The sequence below is a fragment of the Thermobia domestica genome, chromosome 5 (genome assembly GCF_964235325.1).
Source record: "Thermobia domestica chromosome 5, izTheDome1.hap1.1, whole genome shotgun sequence".
Lineage (NCBI taxonomy): Eukaryota > Metazoa > Arthropoda > Insecta > Zygentoma > Lepismatidae > Thermobia > Thermobia domestica.
Genome location: NC_137458.1, coordinates 19,133,603 through 19,153,839, shown reverse-complemented (window position 1 = coordinate 19,153,839; position 20,237 = coordinate 19,133,603). Strand labels below are relative to the sequence as shown.

The following is a 20,237-nucleotide window of genomic DNA, read 5'->3' as shown; positions in this document are numbered from 1 at the left end:
ATCGTCGTCACACTTCGGAACTTACATCACTAAATGAATTAAAATTGAAACTTAGCAATTAATAATACGTATGCTATAATGAACTATCTTAGTAGTTTGATTTATTTTTCCTATATATCCTGAATAACTTTAATTGCTGTTTTGTATATACGAGGAGGATCAAATGAAAACCTTAAAAGCGCAATACATTTTAGAATGTAACAATGAAAAGGGCTCTTATGTTTCAACGTAATCCCCTTGACATTGAATGCAAATATTCCACCGCTTTGGAAGTGCAAATGAAATGAAATATTTGAGTTTTACGTCCCACGGTTGTGCCGCTTAGGCTAAAGGAGACGGTGATCATGAGTAATGAATGAAATGGTGGAATGAAGAAAGTGGGAGGAAACGGGGGAACCCCGAGGAAACCCACGCACACGGCGTTTGTCCACCACAAAGTTCACTTGGTGGGGGCTGGGATCGAACCCGGGACCCCAGGCACCAGAGGTGAACGCTCTACCACTGAGTCACCGCGGCCTCCGCTTTGGAAGTGCATGGATACCACTTTGTAAGATTTCTTTTGGTCGAGATTGTAGCCATTCCTGCACCGCATTTTTCACCTCTTCATCACTATTGAAATGTTTGCTTCCCATCGCTTCTTTGAGTGATCCAAACACATGAAAGTCACTGGGGGCAAGGTCTGGTGAACAGGATGGGTGAAGGAGACACTCGACTTTGATGTCATCGATAGTCTCAACGGTAAAATGGGCAGTATGCGATTGGGTATTGTCATGCAGTACGTGGACACTTGAGGACAGAAGTCCTCGTCGTTTACGCCTGATTGCAAGGCGAAGTTGATTTTTCAGCATGTTTGAGTACGAGGCACTGGTTACTATCACTCCTTTTTCCATGTATTGTTCCAAAATTACTCCCTTTGCATCCCAGAAGAGAGTGAGCATGACCTTTCCTGCTGATTTTTTTTTTTTTAAATCGGCGAAGAGCTATGCCGCCATTCCTTGCTCGCTTTATTGGTTTCTGGTTGATGATAGTGAACTCAGGTCTCATCGTCTATAACAATCGTGTCAAGAAATGCATCACCCTCAGCGTTGAAACGACGCAAAAGTTCTTCACAGGCGTCGACGCGACGATCTTTCAATTCAGCAGTCAACTGATGTAGGACCCACCTTGCAGATACCTTATTGAAATGCAGAACAATATGAACAACGTGCTGAGTTGAACAAAAGGTAATATTTATGATTGTGGAAATTTCTTTCAGCGTAAATACGCCTGTTTTCCTTTACAAGCTGTTTCGCTAACGCAACGTTTTCGTCGGTCACTACGCGATGAGCCTGCCCCGGTTGAGGAACATCCTCCACAGTTGTAATGCCACTTTTAAACTTCCTGCAGCACTCGTATAATTGCTGCAGAAACAAACACGAATCGCCATACTTTTCTGCCATCTCTCGATGAATTTCAATTGGTTACACACCTTCACTACTCAAAAACCGGATCACCAAATGCTGTTCTAACGCGGTGCATGTGGACAGTGGGGTGGCCATCTTGATACTAACGCTGCTGCGTTCGTCGTTCTTCTAGCAATGCTCTGCCACCTGTCGGTCCAACTTTAACGGCATTTGATTATATTTTTAAGGTTTTCATTTGATCCTCCCTCATACTCTTGAAGAATAACGTATTAGCTTCTTTTTGTCCCCTACACCGTGGACAGCTTTAGTCGCTTTTTTCCTTGTATATCATGTATAACACTTGTTATTTATTTTCTGCTATGTATGAAGAACGACTTTAGTAATTTGTTTAGTAACTTATTTCAGTCCTACTATCGCTTCAAGAGTTTACTATATACCATGAACAATTTTAGTAATTTATTTTTGTTTCATATTGTATAATTTCTTGGGTAGAGCAATAAAATGTACTCGGGATTTGGACTTTCCCTTCCCCTTTTTATTATAAAAAGTCTTTTCTTACATACACAATTATAATAAGTAATTCCTCTAATATCTACTTAGGTAAGATTAAGATAGGAACCCTGTGATCAAGCATCGTGGGCTTTGAGGTGAGGTACTCTCGGTGACTGTGCGTCGTGAGAGGGGTCTAGATTAGGTGTCTCTTTCTCGGTGACCATGCGTCGTGAGAAAGAGGAAAGGAACCCGGTGACCAAGCGTCGTGGGTTTAAGGATGGGTACCTCTCGGTGATCAAGCGTCGTGAGAAGGGTTTTATATGTTTCGATCAATCTGGAAAGATTGATGTTGGTCGAGGCGTGCAGTTCCCTTTTATCCTGTATTGTCCGCTTCCTTCGTTGATTCTCGTCCTTTCGACTGTTGGCGATGGTGAGCGACTCCTCTTCGGGACCGTCGTCTGTTTGTTTTTATTTACTATTAACATGTCGTACGCATGGCTATTGCATAGTACGGCGACGTGGGGATCCTTACAATATACACTAAGGACGACTGTCGTAGCTTATTTTTGTTGTGTATACCATGGACTTTGGAGTTTTTTTTTTTTTTTTTTCTTTACAACATGGACGACTAAATAAGTAATTATATTTTTCCTTACTTTCTGGACCCTAGTCTGTGGAGATGTGAGTGTAAGAAATTAACTGGGAAAGTTTTCTTGCCTCAGATTGTCATCAGTTGAAAAATAGATCTCCTATGACAATCGTAAACGTTCAGAAAGTCATGGCCAAGCGTAGATAGATTATTACATTTCCTCAGTGGTTTGCAAGTTTCTTGTTCGTGTGTAACTGTTTTGGTAACCAGCTACATCTGTTGACACTGTTTGATACCATCAGTGCTGCCGTATTACGCTATAATGCTAGAAACAAGTGTTTGTTTACTATACACCTTTATCACGGTCGTGGAATGTCTACACTTTGTGTCATTGTTTCAGAACGACACATTAATACCCAGCCCACTCCATTAGTCTTCACATTTGTCCACAAATAATAATAAAAAACATCTATAACTGCCTGTAATTCCTGATTTTCCAAGTTTCGTCAAAAAATTTTCTTCGCCTTCGTATGGTTCTGGTATTCGTAAGGACAAACGTCAGACCTCCACCCCTATGGTTTATATCTCAAATATATCTAAAGGGACAGGCCTCTGGATATCTGGATGTATATATTGTGTGTGTGTGTGTGTGAACTGTAGAACTTATTTTTTTCCTTGTGTACCATAGACGACTTTAGTCACACTTTTTGTCCTATATATCACGGACAACTGTAGTAAGCTATTTTCATCATATATATCACGGGCGATTTACTACAGATTACTTTTGCCTTATATACCACAACGACTTTAGTAATATCTTATCCGTTGTGTAGCACCGTATTTCACGTTTAGCTTTCTTACCAATGCGGTTTTTGTATATGCCGATGAAGGAGTACTTTTGCCTTTATTACATTAATGAAGGCTTTTCCATCATTTTTTTCACTACCATTTACGGTCATCACCATGTTACGCTGCATGGTTCCTGATTTCGTCACACCACCTATAATCTAGAACGTTTCCTATGCCTTTTCTTGTCTCTTGGTGTTCAGTCAAGAATTGCTCTGTTTGAGGAACAAAGGAATCACGACGTGGTCATGGAAAACAAATTACTTCCCAGTAATCGTAATAAAACACAACTAAAAGCTATAAGCGCTTCCGCTAATGCTTCATCAGATGAGAACGGCAAGAAGTAAGGAGAAATATTGGAGAAAAAATATGTAACTGAGGAACATCAGTTTTGGCTTCTTGGAAGAACTCAAAAGCAATGGTGTATGTAGAAGGTGAAAACGGGGCAGCCAGAACCTAGACTATGGTAGGTATATCATGAGTTTACCATTTTTCATGAGTTCTTCAGACATGTCCAACTTAACTCTTTCCCGATGGATATTACGGTTAGGTTGAACGTTGACATTTTGGACCTGAAGTATTGTTTTACACATTGCATAACAGAAAAACTGCTACTGAAACTACATCTGATGTTTCAAAAATGTTCCAATAAAGGCTAAAAGGCAATGTTTATGTAAATTTTACAAAATACATAAATAATAACTTTAATTATTTTTGTCACTGAAAAAACTGGGAGGAGGCCAGATCCGCTACCGCTCAAAAGTAGACGCGTATGAAGAAAATATCCATACATTGAGATGCTTAAATAAAATCACAGCATCTTTTTTTTATAATGGCAGGTGTTATATATTTAATGTTAAACGTATCTCTAGGTGAGAACTATTGTTTTTATTAGATGCTATTCAACTGGATTTTTGTCGCCAATATTTGTATAATTCTTTTATCGTTCTTTTCGCAATAGTTCAATGAAAATAAATATAAACCACTCAAGCCACAAGCTTAGTTAAGATAGTTATCACTGACTGGTACCGCACAATTACGAAGTTCTGGATTCGGATTCTGAGGAAACCGTACTGTTTCAGCTTTTTCCTTTGTCTCACGAAGCGAATGCCGTGCTTGTACTTTACATATATATATATATATATATATATATATATATATATATATATATATATATATATATATATATATATATATATATATATAGTCTCTGACTGACTTCTAAACTTTCCTTTTGTCTTATTGCTAATGTTTCAGTATTAAATAGGCTTCCGGCTGTATCTAATACTTTTTTAATGAGTAAATCTTGGTTTGGTTGAAATTTCTAAGATTGTGTTTGTATTTTTTGGACAACGAAATAATGAAAATTAATAGAAATATGACATTTGGAAGAATATTGTTAAATTTATTTTCCTGAACAAAGGGTCAATGTAAATTATAATAACAACCATGTATTTGTAGTGAACAATTATAGAAAGTATTATCATTATGAAGTATTCTGTCTTTTGGCAAGTCCTGGAACTAATGAGGTTATTTTTTTTTATTATTATTATCATTATCATTTTAAGTTTAGACCGGGCAGGGGCGGATCCAGGACCGACTTCTGGGGAGGCGGTGGGTTGTCATACTGCTACTTTTAAGGGCTCCAAACTTTGGGATGGGTTTTATTTATATATAAAAAATAAGAAAATTTCCTCTTCTGGGGGAAGATCGCCCCCCCTGGATCCGCCCCTGACACCGGGAAATGTTTCTTTCACGTTTCTTGATCTTCATCTTCCTTTTATACCTGCCAATATTTTCCTCCACTTTTCAGATCATCGATCAGTTGTGTTCTAACTATTCCTTGCTTTCCTTCCATCCAGTGTTTCTTCCAGACCTGTTTTTTTTTCTGGGGGGGAGCACTGCCACCCACCCCCGGAGCAGACCAAAATAATACGTCTACAATATAATGATAAATAGAAAAGTACCAGCAGTGCCTCCCCGGAATACTAAGTTTGCCCCCCCCCCCCACCCGGAACATTTTTTCTGAAACATCGACTGCTTCCATCTATCCTTCTATAGCAGTACGAAGAAGACAATTTCTTCGCAAGATGTGACCAATCCTTTGTTCGAATATTCGAAAATAATTGTTCGAACTATTTGTTGGAGTGTACAGAGAATTGTTCAAATAACGAAAAATTATTGTTAATAGCACTAGAAACTGCTAAACACTACTGATAGATAGATAGGTGCCACATGAACAATGCTAGGTCGTGTTGACGGTACAGAAAATATCAGTCTGTCAGGACAGAAGAGAACCGCGAAGTAGTTTTCTCAGCAACTTTCTGGTTCCGTTTTGTTCCACAGGAATGGGATTACGCCATTGCGTAAGATAGCGCAGATTCATGCAAGCAGAGAATTTAACAAATAAAGAACTAGAGAAAAATAAAGTGCTAATCCACAATTTTGTCAAAATTGAGAATATTTGTAAATAGGAAAGGGAATAAAGTTTGATGGTTAACACTGATTTCATCTCTCGTACCTGCCGAGCCGAAAAAGTTATTTTTTTCGAGTGGAAACTACGATCGAATTCTGTGTGTGAGGTAACGCACAGAAAAATGACAGTGTCACAGACTAAATCCTTAAATGTCCTGGTCTTGGAAACTAAGATAACAAAAACCATTTAGCGATGACTATTACAAAAGTTTACAAGCGTTATGTTTACAAGTGTTTGACTAACGTAAGTAGAAATTGAACCAGATGTAAATCACAATTTCTTACCTTTGCACTCACAAAATTTTGTTTATTATAACCATCATGTATAACAATAACCCTGCAATCTGCTTTATTGTTAGTTACACTCCTTTTCCACAGCCAACGAAAGGTTACAGGTAGCACAGTTTCAACTGGGTAATTCGTGATCTATGAGCTCGCAACACATCTTATTTCTGATTTTTTTAGTAGGAGTTCACTCTTAATTCAGGTCGTTCTTTATTTGCCTCATTTGCTGTCTCATTGTTTAAAATTTTGCGCCCCTACTAGAAACCGAGATGGAAGTACTTAAGAACATAAGATTTTTTTCTTAAGAACATAAGAACACAGAAACACAAGAAATTTTCTTCTATAACACCACAGCTTAGATAAGCCTTCGCGTTTGTTGGAATCTGCCTCTGCTTCTTCCGGTGTGCTACATTTAGTTTCAAAACTCTCTATTTTGGCTTGCTCCATATTCCTTAACACTACACGCATGCCTCACTGTCTTCCATCCATGCCTGTTTATCGGCCTACCCCTTCTCTCTGTGCCTTCCATATCTGCTAAAAGAATGTTTCCTTTACTATTATATTCTTACATTCTGACAATATACCCTACCCAATACAAGTGACTAATCTTTGTGTGTGTGTCTTACCATATCAAGTATCTTCATACCAATTGTATAGTTCGTTTATTATATGAATGTCTGAAAACCATAACGGTGTGAACGCATAAATCTTGTTTCCAAGGAAAACGAATTTATAATTGGCTGATCCCATAAGTTTCTTAAGAAAAGTGTGATAATAAACAACTACCTTCACTAAATGATTCCATCAATATGATCCCTCGTTATTCTTCCTTGGTATACTAATCATAATACTAACTATAATTCAATGATGACGGGACGTGACCCGAGAAGGAACATACCAGGGATTGCACACTATTCAAGTAACATTAGGTCTTCGGTGGGGCATAATCTTATTTATTATTTCCTAAGTATTCTTCTTTACTTCATTCTTCTGAGCTTTCTTCCACAGTAGACTGGCACCAACAATAGAAATTGGTTCATTCTGGCCTCCCACAGGAATGATCTCTGGCAAAATACAATATTCTTCTTAGACCTCTCTATCACATAAACTTTCTTCTGTGTAGTTCTAATTTATGAATTTATCTCAATTTTGACTAAAACGTTAGTTACACCGCTATGGTTTTCAGTCATTTAGTATTATTTTCACGTTATATTTTTTTTTTAATATCTTCTTCTCAAAGCTTCCAAACTTCGTATTACAACTTTAATAGTCCCAGCCCTTCAAAATACAAGGCATGATCAAAAAAAGTTTCAAAGCCTATTATGCCTTATGTGTGAGACATAGCTGAAAGATGAACATACCTGATGATAGAGGGCACTCAACACTAGTTCTCGGTAATCAGTTTTTGTTCAACCGCTTACCACAACAGCAGATAAAGTTATATACCTTTTGCATAGAAATCCATATGAAGTTCTCGTAACCATCGTGAGGCAGAGGTTTTTACATAATTGCATGCCAGATAATGATGGCCAGGCATTTTTTCCCTTTGGAACAAGGAAAATGTTTTAGTCTCTGGGGCTAGGTCAGGGCTGTAGAGGTGGTGGATTAGTCGTTCCAATCATAGCGTCAGTGATTGAAACTTGGTCTACCGCTGTGTCCAGGGTTATCATTAACAATATTGGTCCGTCCTTTTTTGAAAGTACATCACTTCCCTACATGTTGCTTTGAAATTTAACCCTCCTCTACACTTTTACAATCTGCCTATGAAAGTTAGCAGGTGTAGGGTTTTTGGCCAACAGGAACAGCACTACTGATCTCACTTTTGCTTTTCATCAGTTTTCCACACGAATCATGATTTTTAATGTATCCTTCTCGGGTATACATGATGAGGATCCGAACTCTTCAAAAACCTGCACCAAGACAGACATGTTATTAATCTACAAATACATTTTTGTTAACTTACACTGAATAACATCAAACTTTTATGCTTCGTAACCGTTTTTTTTTTTTTTTTTCTATCATTCTTCGTACCTTAGCCCAAGTGAAACGACGAATCAATTAAGCACCAAAATTACATACTTTCTAAATCCAATTTGGTTTCGGGAGAAATTAAAAATACACAAAAAAATAAAGGAATATTTAACGTTTATTTATTTATTTTTACTTTTTTGGTCTTTTATTATATATTTTTATATAAAAATCGAAGCTGTTTGAGCACTAAATCGGAGAAAGCAGAGATAAAACAGTAGAATCACAGTAGGTGGTGAGTGAAAGAGGAAACAGATTTTCTTTTGTTTTATACATAGGTAAGTTTCTACAAAAATATTATATATATATATACTTTTTGTTTCGTTTCTTTACGAGAAAAGACAAAAAAAAATTAAGTTCATAAAAAGTTTTGTATGCGCGTGTTTATAATTATTAAATACAGTTTAGCTTTATTGTTGGCTAGCTTTTGATTTGTTGTAACCATAGGTAAGTTCATGGACTATCTCCATAGTTCCTGTAGTTGTTCTTGAGACACTTTTTTTTTAAATATATTTTTGCTTGTTGAAATTTTTACAAGCACAATAACACTAGTTGTCCCACCTTATGAGTTTTATTTTTCTTTCTTAAATAATTGAACAATGAACATAACGTAAGCAAAGAAGTATCTTCGGAGACATTGCCCATTTGATGGTTTAAGAGCCTGACATACTAAAAATAATACAAAATTTACCATTTTTCTTTTGCTTGTTTTTCATAAGTGAAAGGAGATAATGAAATGCAACTTACCACAATCATAGATAATGTTATCCTACAACAGAAAATATGAACCTGAAGAATTTTTCAGTGTTACCATCCATAGAAATTACAGTGTTGCCAGAATAATCTTTCCCCCAAAATCTACGTTAAAGCAGAGACTAGAGGAATGAACTCAACTGTATTTGATTACATATCATGTTGTCTTGGAACCCTGTGAACTTCTATTTAAATAATAGTTGTATTTAGTTTGTAATAGACAAAATAGTTTTAACATACAGTTATTAAAATTAAATAATAATAATAATAATAATAATAATAATAATAATAATAATAATAATAATAATAATAACAATAATAACAATAATAAAATTAAATAATAATAATATGTTTCTCATTTTTTTCAATTTTCGAAAACAGATTTTTCTAAGAAGCTGTTAACATTTTCAGTTCTATAAATATGCCTTTCAGAAATATTAAAACAATTGAAATTCTGAAGAACAGAAGGGATTATTCCCAAAATGAATCACTGTGATTGTTACAAGTGTCATCTGCAGTGCCGCATTTCCCATTAGGCCGACTAGGCCCGTGGCTAGGGCGCAAAATTTTTGAAAGACGAAAAATAAAAAATTAAGTAATATCTTTTAGATTTTTTCATGTGAAAGTAAAAAAAATCAAAAGCAAACATAAATTTTTTACATTTGATAGACGCACCGTCCACTTCGAATCTATTCAGTAATAAACACGTAATAGCATAAGAAATCTAAAAATAACTGAGAACATGTTTCCCATTTGTTATTTCTTGTTAGTAGCATGTAGTGAGTGCTATTTAACTATGATAAATTGTTAATTCACTAATTAAGCATAATTCAGTTCAGTTCTTTTTTTTTAAGTTAGGGATGAAGGGGTGGAAAAACACCTAATTATTGGGGGCGCTGACAGCAAAAATACCTAGGGGCGCCAAACTCCTAAATGCGACACTGGTCATCTGGATGACAACTGTATAAAACGTTACAAGCCCGTTCAAATACCTGTTAAGTATCTCGGTTATTCTGTGAGAACATTGCAACTCTATGGAAATCATCTGCAATACATGGTTGTCCATTACAATGTTTTAATGTATGAATTATCAAACTTTTAAGGAACCTTGATCATTCGCTTACTTTCGATTCGCTAACAAATGTACTCTGAACTTTGTGTGAAATCAAAATTTGGAACTAAATTGCAACTAAGAAGTTACCGGTACTTCTGCTTATTTACGTATATTCAAGTATGTTCTTTAAAAAAATGGGTGGGAAAACTAGGCGGAGTTTTGTACAGCCATAGAATTAGAAAACTGAACAAGAACACAATTGTTCGCTATTTGTATCACTTTTCATTGCTTTGTGAGCATTCCATGTTGTTGTCGTCACTACTTTCAGGTTCTGCTTTGATCATCACTCTACTCGCACTTCGATGATTATTGTCGTTGGTTGTGTCGAAGGGCGGTGTACACGTCGCGGAATTACTTGTCAAAGAGTCACAGCTTTCACTTTGTACGAAATTATCCGCTTCCACGACCGCCATGGAATCACTACAAAGTCGTAATCGTTTGTTTTCAGGATTACTTAATACTGATTTCACAAAGGCACGAGTTTCCGCTTGCAGCGACATGAGTTCACGTTGTAACTGGTGATTTCGCCGTATCAGTTCGGCTGTTTTGATTGTGATATCCAGGAGCCCGGCGCGTCGTAACAGCTCCGCCGTCTGCAGGTACCTATGTTTCCGAGCTTCCATGTCACGCTTGCGTTCACTTTCTTGTAGATTCCGTGACGAAATCCACGCTGAATTCTCTTCATTTTTGATGTTTTCTTGTTTGATTACTCTGGTGTGTCCCATGTAGCTGGATGATTCGTCGTCACTTTCTTTATCCCCGATGTGTGAACCTCCTCCGCTTTGCGACATCTGATGACGTTCTCCTGTCATAACACCCATCTGAGCCTGCAGTTCCAATAATTTATTTCTTAACGTGCGCCCATCCAGGAGCCAAATCTATAATGATAAAAACAGAACAAAGTTGACATAAGTATACTGTGTTTCAAATGAATAGAAAATTACATGATATATATATTTTGGTAGTTCGACAAAATGGCGTACGGATAAGTACTAATTTGATCTTAACTTAAGCACATTTTTACATTTTATACGATTAGAAATTGATAATATTAAGTGCATATTTAAAAATATATATATACTTAATATGAAAGACATCCTTTACCAAAACAATATTTTGATACAATTTATACTTTAATATATACTGGTTGGATTAATGTCTGCGCGATTATAGTTGAACCTTGAGGTGTAACAAAATAAAATGAAAATAGCCTACATACACATTTAAGAGTCTTCATCCCGGCGAAATTAAAATACCGTTAATTTTACAGTAATTATGTGATATCTTCAAATAGATAAAAGATAATTGAAATATGGAAAAAAAAGCGCCCTAGGCAATATTATTTTACATGAGAAATCGTTATCACGACTCACTTATCTGCTTTCGATTTCGAGCCATTTTGAAAATCGGCACTTATTTTCGCGTTTCTAAACATCTGAAACCGGAAAGCCACTAGGTGACTTGTGAAAACGGTTTCTCACGCAAAATATTATTGTCTAGGACGCTTTTGTTCCATATTTCAATTATCTTTTATCTATTTGAAGATATCACATAATTACTGTAAAATTAACGGTATTTTAATTTCGCCCTGATAGGGCTTCTTAAAGGTGTTTCGAAAAGACATATGGGGTCTTCTTACAAGCATACTGCATGCACTTTTCACGAAAGTCGTTCAATATGAAACATTAATAGTAGAGAATTTTAAAATAAACTTTAAATTCAATTGGTTATTATGTACAGCTGTAATTTTATGAAACACAATTATAAACGTTTTGAATTTTACAAGTTCAAGTTCTATATAAGTATTAAAAGGACTACGTAATTTATATTTTTTTAAAAAAAATCCTATTGATGTGTTCAATTTTTTTAATTATATGAAAGTTTTTGTAAAGCAAAACAAATTATAGAAAATACTGTTTTTTGTTCTCCAGTTGACAAAGACATCCACTTATAAGTTCTTGTGGAACGAATTCACTCTTCGCACCTGACATGGCTAATGTCGTTCGACTACGTTCAGGAGAACGTTAACGATCGATAAGACAAAAACAAGCAACTTTATCTCCTTCTTTTTACATTAATGATAAAGGCAGTCTAACTGAAAAAACACCCAAGTTTGAATAATCTCCCTTGATCAGGCGAACCAGGGAAATTTACCACCTGCTAACATTCATTATCTACGCCCTGCCTATGTAAAAGAACGTAGCGAATTATCGGTTAGCGGTGGACAACTTTCCGAACAGAGCTCATGATTGTTGCAGGATTTGGATATCGTCAGAAATTGATAAAGTTGAATGATGCATACTTCCAATGATTTATTATGACTCCTACTTTTGACAGATATCCTGTATTTATAAAGACATGACACTGTAAGTGTACGTACTCACATGGATATGTCACACCCACACATCAAGTCGCACCCACAAATATCCTTGCGATTTTACCATCAAACGAAGCATGACACAGGCATCCACATTGGGGCCGCGGTGGCTTTGTGGTAGTGCTCACCTCTGGCGCGTGCGATCCTTGGTTCCACTCTCGTCTCCGTAACGGGTTTTGTGAAGAAACATCGTGTGCGCAGATTTTCTTTGGCCTCTTCCGTTTCCTCCCATTTTCTTTATTCTATCATCATCGTCTTCCTTAACCGTAGAGTACTAACATGGGTGAAAATCCACCCGTGTTAGTATCTATAGAGTATTAAAACTTTTAAAATGTATATCGTGTCTTTATTATTTTTCTATAGCGGTATGGTTGGCAATTTTGTATTAAAGTATTTGTTTAGAAGTTGTTTTTTTAAAAAAATAAAAAGAAATGACATTCGACCGCATCAAAAAATCTTATTTGGCCAAGAAACATTTAATGCAAAATTTATTTTTTACGATCTCTCACATCTCTCATATAATTTTTATATATTATTGCACACTTATTATGTTAAAAACTTTTATATAGTATCTTTATTATGTTTTCAATAGTATTGTATGCAGTTTTGGATTAAAGTATTTATTTAGAATTTTTTTAAAATTGATATTGAAACGCATCAAAAGAAAAAAATCTTATTTTGTCAAGAAAACATTTAATGCAAAATTTACCTTTTACGATAAAAATATGTCATAAGAACTATATTATCTTACAGATTCGTTACATATTGAAAATCTTAGCTTTTTTCAAAATTATGCACCAAAAAAATTATGTGGGTGAAAATACACCCGTGTTAGTATTTATAGAGTATTAAAACATGTTAGTACACTACGATTAACCTAGGTGTGTAATCATCAAACGTTAAACTAATGAAAAAAAGGATGGTTACTGATATTTTATAAAGAACCCTTAAGTCAGTTCGATGGATTTTTGTGCTTTTCGACTCCTGAAATGACGTCTCAAATATCGTCATGTCTCGACTATTTGTGATACTCAGAAAGCTTACAAACGGGAAACAATATCAATGCACTTTTCCAACAGTCTCGTACAATGAAATTTACGCTTTCGAGCTATTGTTCGTAATGCTGATGGCCCAACTGAACTTCACCACTGGTATTGACATGGCATTTCTTTATCCGAATACCATCAAACTTGTTCACAAGTATCCGGCTGAATTTGTGATGATTTCAGGAGATGGACCGGGAAGGGAGATGGGTTACCTGTATTTTCGCAGTTCTATATTTCAACTCCCTGTCTACTGAAACTCTCTTCCGGGAGAAATCTTCTACGAGCAAAACTAAGGCCCATCTCTTCGATACGAAACGAGAAAAAAAATAATAATAATAAAAAGTAGACCTATTATATTTAACACCTTCCGTGACCTCTTACTGTGAAATTTTGCATACTTCTACTTCACATTTTGTTATCACTTGTCTAGAAGGTAACTAATTATATTCTTTTCTTAAATTTCTCAGATCCATTAATATTCAACAAAAAAACCTGATCTTCGCCAGCACCTAACAAGACATCTCATCTCGTCTTTTAAAATATCCTCACAGGAAGTTGTTATATCAATTAAAGTTTGGAGACAATGCAGACCGTGTACATTTCACACCAAATATCGTGGAACATTGTCCGAGCGAGTGACTTATCCACGTACAAGAAAAAAAAAAAAGTCATTCGTTGACTTAAGCAAATATTTATAAACTGTGGACAAACGAGACGGTGATGATGAGAATGAATGGAGAAAGTGAGAGGAAACGGGAGAATTCCGAGACAGGTAAACGCTTAGCCTCAAATTAACGTCTAATCTCAAATTGACGTTTAACGGGTTAACATTTAATATCAAATTAACGTTTAACAGGTTAATGTTTAGTCTCAAATTAACGTTTAACAGGTGAACGGATAGCCTCAAATTAACGTTTAGCCTTACATTAATGTTTAATAGGTTAGCGTTTAGCCTCAAATTGACATTTAACAGGTTGTTTAGCTTCAAAAATTAACGTTTAATCTCAAGTTGAAGTTTAACAAATTTGTATTTTCTCCTAATTTTTATGTTAACTACTACTTTTTTTTTAATTAGACCAATTCAAATTTCACTTTTGATGCCCCATAACTAGAGAACCAAAAACCTGCACAGAAAAATATTTCATGTGTGTACGAAGCAAGTCAAGGTGTGCCAGGTTTGGTCAAGTGGTTTGATCTGTGGATCGCGTTTGATTGGTCTTGTGATTTAAAAAAAAAAAAGTAAATAAAGAACGAAAATTTTCGCGAATGAAATCGATAATAGTATTGAAAGTGTGCCGAGTGGTTACTTAAATCAATCATTCATTGGTAGTGCCCTCTGACGCTACTCGTCTTCAAACATGACCTGCTGGGTGTACTGAGTTCAATCTGCCAAAACACTGAATATACATAGTTTGGTCAAGTGAGCTTGCTTGCCTTAATTTTAAGGGGAAAAGAGGGGGGAAATACATCATTCTCGAATAGTGTTTTCTTACCTTTGTATGCCTTACGAAGTGCAGAGCCTGGTCAGCTTCTCTCGGTGACTGAGGGGATTTTAGTGTATCACCTGAAACAAAGATAAAAAGGATGTATCAGTTAAGTTCATATACTGTGACATCTATTATGACATACTTAAAGCACCGATCGTCAAGATAAAAAAAAAAAAAAATAGATCCACAAGATAGACCCACAAGAAGATAAATAGTAATAAATGGTTATGAGGAAATATAGAAAATAATTATAAAATTGGAGTTTTAATGCAAGAATTGTAACCTGGTGAATCTTATGATATGATACACACGAAAGTTAACAGTGAATGTAACCTTTTATTCTATTCATAGAAGAAAAAGAAGCATCTTCTTGACTCACCTAATTTCCCTGGCTACTTATTCCCCCCTTATACTTTATAACTAAACGATGTAAATATTCCTTGCTATAACAACTAAGGTCCCGTTATGTTTATATCCGTGCAAGCTGGTGTGGAACATCAGTTTGGCTTATCAGCACCTCTTAGTTTTAATGTTACTGACGACGGCCGACTTTAGTTATTAAACTAACAACGGTCGAAAGTATGATAGGAGAAACGAATGAAAGTAACAACTAAGAAAAAGAAACAGAAGAGGAGAATGGACGAAAGAAAGAGAAAAAGAACAGTTCTTACATCGAATGAAATTTGACAAATACAGTATTATTTCAGAACAAAGAGCATACGAAAATGAAAAGTCAATGAAATTCTTAGAAATAGTAACAAGGATTATTGTTGTACGTGGAATGCCCCCTAAATACGCCACTGACTTTGTACTATTAAAAGTTACTGTTTTTAGTTATTATGTTTCCCCTGTAACTTCTTTTTAGCCTTTGGTTCGCAAGATGAGATTCATCCCTTTTTCCTTGACCCTCCGACAGGAATATATGCAGTTCTTGGATTCCGTACTTCTCTCATGTATATACCATTCATGTAGGTCTACTCAGTACAGAAGATGGCAAGGGTACCGATTTCTACTGTATATAACTTTTGGGGCGTTCGTTACAATAAATATGTGCAAATATCCAAGCAAAGATTTTCAGATACTGGAGATTTAAACAAACTTGGAGGGAAGGGTGGAGCATGGGTCCCCTCGATCCCCAGGATCGCCCTCATGGAAGAGGGACGTTAAACTGGAATCTAACAAAGACACTTTTCGTTTAAAAAATTTGATAGAAAGGTTTTGGATTAGACTATTATTATTATTATTATTATTATTATTATTATTATTATTATTATTATTATTATTATTATTATTATTATTATTATTATTATTAGTTCTGCTACACTATATGTAGTTTAGGTTCGGCTACACTATATGTAGTTCTGCAGATATAAACCTCTGGTCGAAGGTCCCCCCTCCCTCCCCTTAAAATAACTTCCTGGTTACGCCATCTTCACACATGAAGATGAACAAAGCACGAAATTCATTGTGAATGCGTGAGTACAAGTGATTTACATCACTATGAACATTGCTCGTGTGTGAACGTATTGTGAGATTTTGAAATACGTAGGTACATGTGTGTGAGAAAAGCTGTATTCAAAAACAGAAGGAAGGGGAATGACCTCCCGAGGGGGTTGAGCGTGGGTGCGGTTTCACGGATTTTTGAGAAAGAAGGTTCTTCTGCCAATGACCTCATTTCATAATCTTTTGGTATTAGTATTGTTAGCATCCCTAACATCCAATAATCGCTCGATTTTTCCTTTTTCTACGTAGTAACAGTCAATATAATATGTATTTGTTTTCAATCAGATTTATCCTATCCATCAGTCAGTTGAATTTCTTTTTTCCTTCTTCATAAGTTTAGAATTGAGGTCATTCACGTGACGAATCTAGATTTAGAGAGAGAGAGAAGAAACTCACTCGCTTGAGCGTTCCTATACTGTTAACTGAAAATCGATTCTTCTGCCATCTCGTGTCAAAGACACGACCTGGTTTTTTGGGAGGGCAATGAACTTTAATGAACAAACATGCATTTATCATGGTTCTAGTTCAGTTTCACGAAATTCGATATTTGCTCCCCATGTATACAATGGCGTCACTATGATTCTCTCCCTAATTTACAGAAAAAATTTATTTGTTAAACTAATAAGAAAATTTCTACAGTATTAGCAACACTATATATATATATATATATATATATATATATATATATATACAGTGGTGCCCACCCCCCCTTATGTCCATGACGCACCCCCCCAATTGTCTATCCGTAGGTGTTCTTCCATGAAAAAAATCTTCTTTTCGATTAATTTTACCCCCCCCCCATCAAACATATTTATATAGATTTTTAACCCCCCCTCAAAATTTCAATGACGCAGTTTGCGTCATAGCCCCCCCTTGTGGGCACCCCTGATATATATATATATATACAAGGGCGGATCTAAGGGGGGGGCTACGGGGCTATAGCCCCCCCCTTGACGCTCAGGTTTACACTGGATAAAATGGGCTTGAATTCTGCTTTACACTGGATAAAACGGCAAATTATGGTTTAGCCCCTCCCTTGATCATATCCTGGATCCGCCACTGTATATATATATATATATATATTAGTGATATATATTGCTAATATAGTGCTAATATTAGCAACACAATAGGAGCCCACATGAGCTTTGGGGGTGCCCGGGCCCCCTCGTCCCCCCAGGATCGGCGCTTATATATATATATCCAAAGATGAGACAGATGCCAAATCGATAATCTCATTGAGCAGAAAATAATTATATGGATGAATATGAATCCTCATGAGCAGTTTTCGAGAAAAGCGAACTGCTACCTATTAAAATTAAACCAATACTGAGGTATATCTCCATTACGCCTTTTATTATGATAGTATTCAGTCAGTTGCGGATCTAGCGTGGGGGCCGGTGGGACCAAGGACCCTCCTCAGTTTTTTGAGTGAAAAATAATTGAAACTATTATTTATATATTTTTGAAAATTTGTTGTAAGCATTGCCATTTTTCATTCTTTATTGGATTTTTTTAGGAACATTATACAGTTTCAGTTGTACTTTTTCTGTCGTGTAATGTGTTAAACAATACTTTGAGTCCACGTCCAACTTTGATGTCAACGTCCAACCTAGCCATACAGAAGGTAATATCAATCGAGAAAGAGTGAACTTGGAAACTTATGCAGGACCCATGAAAAATTGAAAACTCATGATATATCTAGCATAGTATGGGTTCTGACTGCCCCCCTCGAATTTTTACTTCTAGATCCGCCACTGTATTCAGTATGCTTAATGAGATATAAAAATGAAAATGAAATGAAATCTTTAAGTTCTACGTCCCACGGTTATGCCGGGTAGGCTAAAGGAGACGGTGATAATGAGAAATGAATGCCATGGTGGAGTGAAGAAAGTGAGAGGAAACGGGGAAACCCTGGGAAAACCCACGCACACGGTGTTTGTCTACCATAAAGTCCACTTGGCGCGAGCTGGGATCGAATCAGAGACCCCTACCACTGAGCCACCGCGGCCTCTTAATGAGATATAGGCCAGAATTATGAGTAATTTTAAACTTTAATTTTTCCTTAATTATATAATATTAAGTGAAGATGAGACATGTAGAGTCGATAGATCATATCGAACTGTACAAAATGACACGCTTGAGGATAAATTCCGATGCGTAGTTTTCGAAAAATCGAAACAAAATTTTATGACGCTAAAAAGCGTATGTCGTTCGTTGTCGAAAATAAATAATGATTTTAATTTTCCTGGCTCTGTGTCCGTAATTTTCCTCAATTCCTCCCAGATTCTCATTCCACTAATTATTTCATTAAACTGTCCACTGTCATTATTAATCACCCGTTTCTTTTTTAACCTACAAGGCACAATCGTGAGATTTTATTTAAGGCATAATTTGAGATGAACTGATTTTATTGGGAATATGATAAGACGTTAGGTAGAAAAAATGGGAGCTCCTTTATGTCCGAGTGGCTAACGTATGTACCTTCCGTAAGAGTGGTCCCGGATTCGATTCTGAGTGATCAGGGTACTTGCCTCGGGTACAAACTCAAGTAATGGTTTAGATCCCGTTTCAGACAGAATACTCAAAAGGGACGGTTAAACTTCAATCAATCAAAGGTAGAAAAGTAAAAGAAGAAGGGAAAGAATACGATTGATGGACTATATTATGAAATGTACTTCGTATATTTGTAAAGACAGGATATCTATGATGAGGGGCACTATCCGGTGCTCCACAAATGAAAATGAGATTAAAAGTTTCAGTTTAACGTCCCATGATTATGATCTTTAGGCTAAGGGAGACGATGATTAAGGCAAGTGAATGATAATGGAAGAATTGGTGGAATGAGAATGCGGAAGGAAACGGGAGTACTCCATGGAAATCCACGGACACGATGTTGTCTACCACACACTTATTTGGCCGCGGATGCTCTAACGGGTCGGGTCGGGTCGGGTTGAAGACCGACCCGACCCGTGACCCGAATTGACTGACCCGACAACCCGACCCGAGCAGACCCGATTGACCCGACCCGAGTAGCCTGACCCGACAACACGACCCGAGCTGACCCGACTGACCCGATCCGTTTGAGAGCACTAGCTCCAACACACCTGCAATTTTTGTGTGTGCGCTCAGCGCCCACACACAAAAGAAAAGAATAATAAAACATTAAACAGAGAAAACAAAACAAGATAAAAGAAGTAAAAAAAAAGAAAATAGAAGAAACATTTTTTTGCCGTATTTGTTATTAAAGTATAGTAGGGCCCGATTTTTTCATAGAGCGAAAGAGGAAGGGGAAGATATAAAGTTTAGATAGACTTCACCAGGAATGAAGACATGACATAACGATAGCCTAAATCTCCCCTTGTGCCTCGCCATACTTTTATTCAAGAATATTTTCCGCTGTGAAAAAAAAATCCATTTTTATTCAAAAATACCTAAAACTGCATTTTCAGGGCGGTTAATATTCAAAATTTTCCACAAGTCCCTCATGAAAAAGTTTTGAGGTTTACGTCCCACAGGTATGCCGTGTAGGCTAAAAGAGACGGTGATGAGAAATGAATGAAATGGTGGAATGAAGAAAGTGGGAGAACTCCGAGAAAAACCACACACACGGTGACTGTTTACCACAAAGTTCACTTGATGCGAGCTGTGATTGAACCAGGGTTTTTGTGCACAAGAGGTGAACGCTCTTCCATTGCGTCACGCCAGCCCTAAGTCCCTCCTGACTGTGGACTGTGAATTGCACAACCTCCACCGATTTCGAAAATCAGACGCTCCTGCTATGATGAAGATTGCTCTTTAAAATAGTCGAATTTTTCGACAATTCGAATAATATTGATTTA

At 36.4% G+C, this 20,237-nt stretch overlaps 1 protein-coding gene across 3 annotated transcripts in view; it reads right to left on the bottom strand.

Annotated features, from left to right (window-relative positions):
- Positions 1-8,218: 8,218 nt before the first annotated feature.
- The window catches only part of Cipc (Clock interacting protein circadian), a 127,620-nt gene continuing 115,601 nt past the window's right edge, over positions 8,219-20,237 (bottom strand). For all 3 annotated transcript variants that reach the window (XM_081758284.1, XM_081758286.1, XM_081758285.1), the window contains 2 exons: positions 14,902-14,972; positions 8,219-10,863 (listed from right to left, as the gene is read on the bottom strand). In XM_081758284.1, the coding sequence (XP_081614410.1) occupies positions 10,201-10,863; positions 14,902-14,972 (734 nt within the window). In that variant the 3' untranslated portion in view covers positions 8,219-10,200. The remainder of the gene's footprint in view (positions 10,864-14,901; positions 14,973-20,237) is intronic.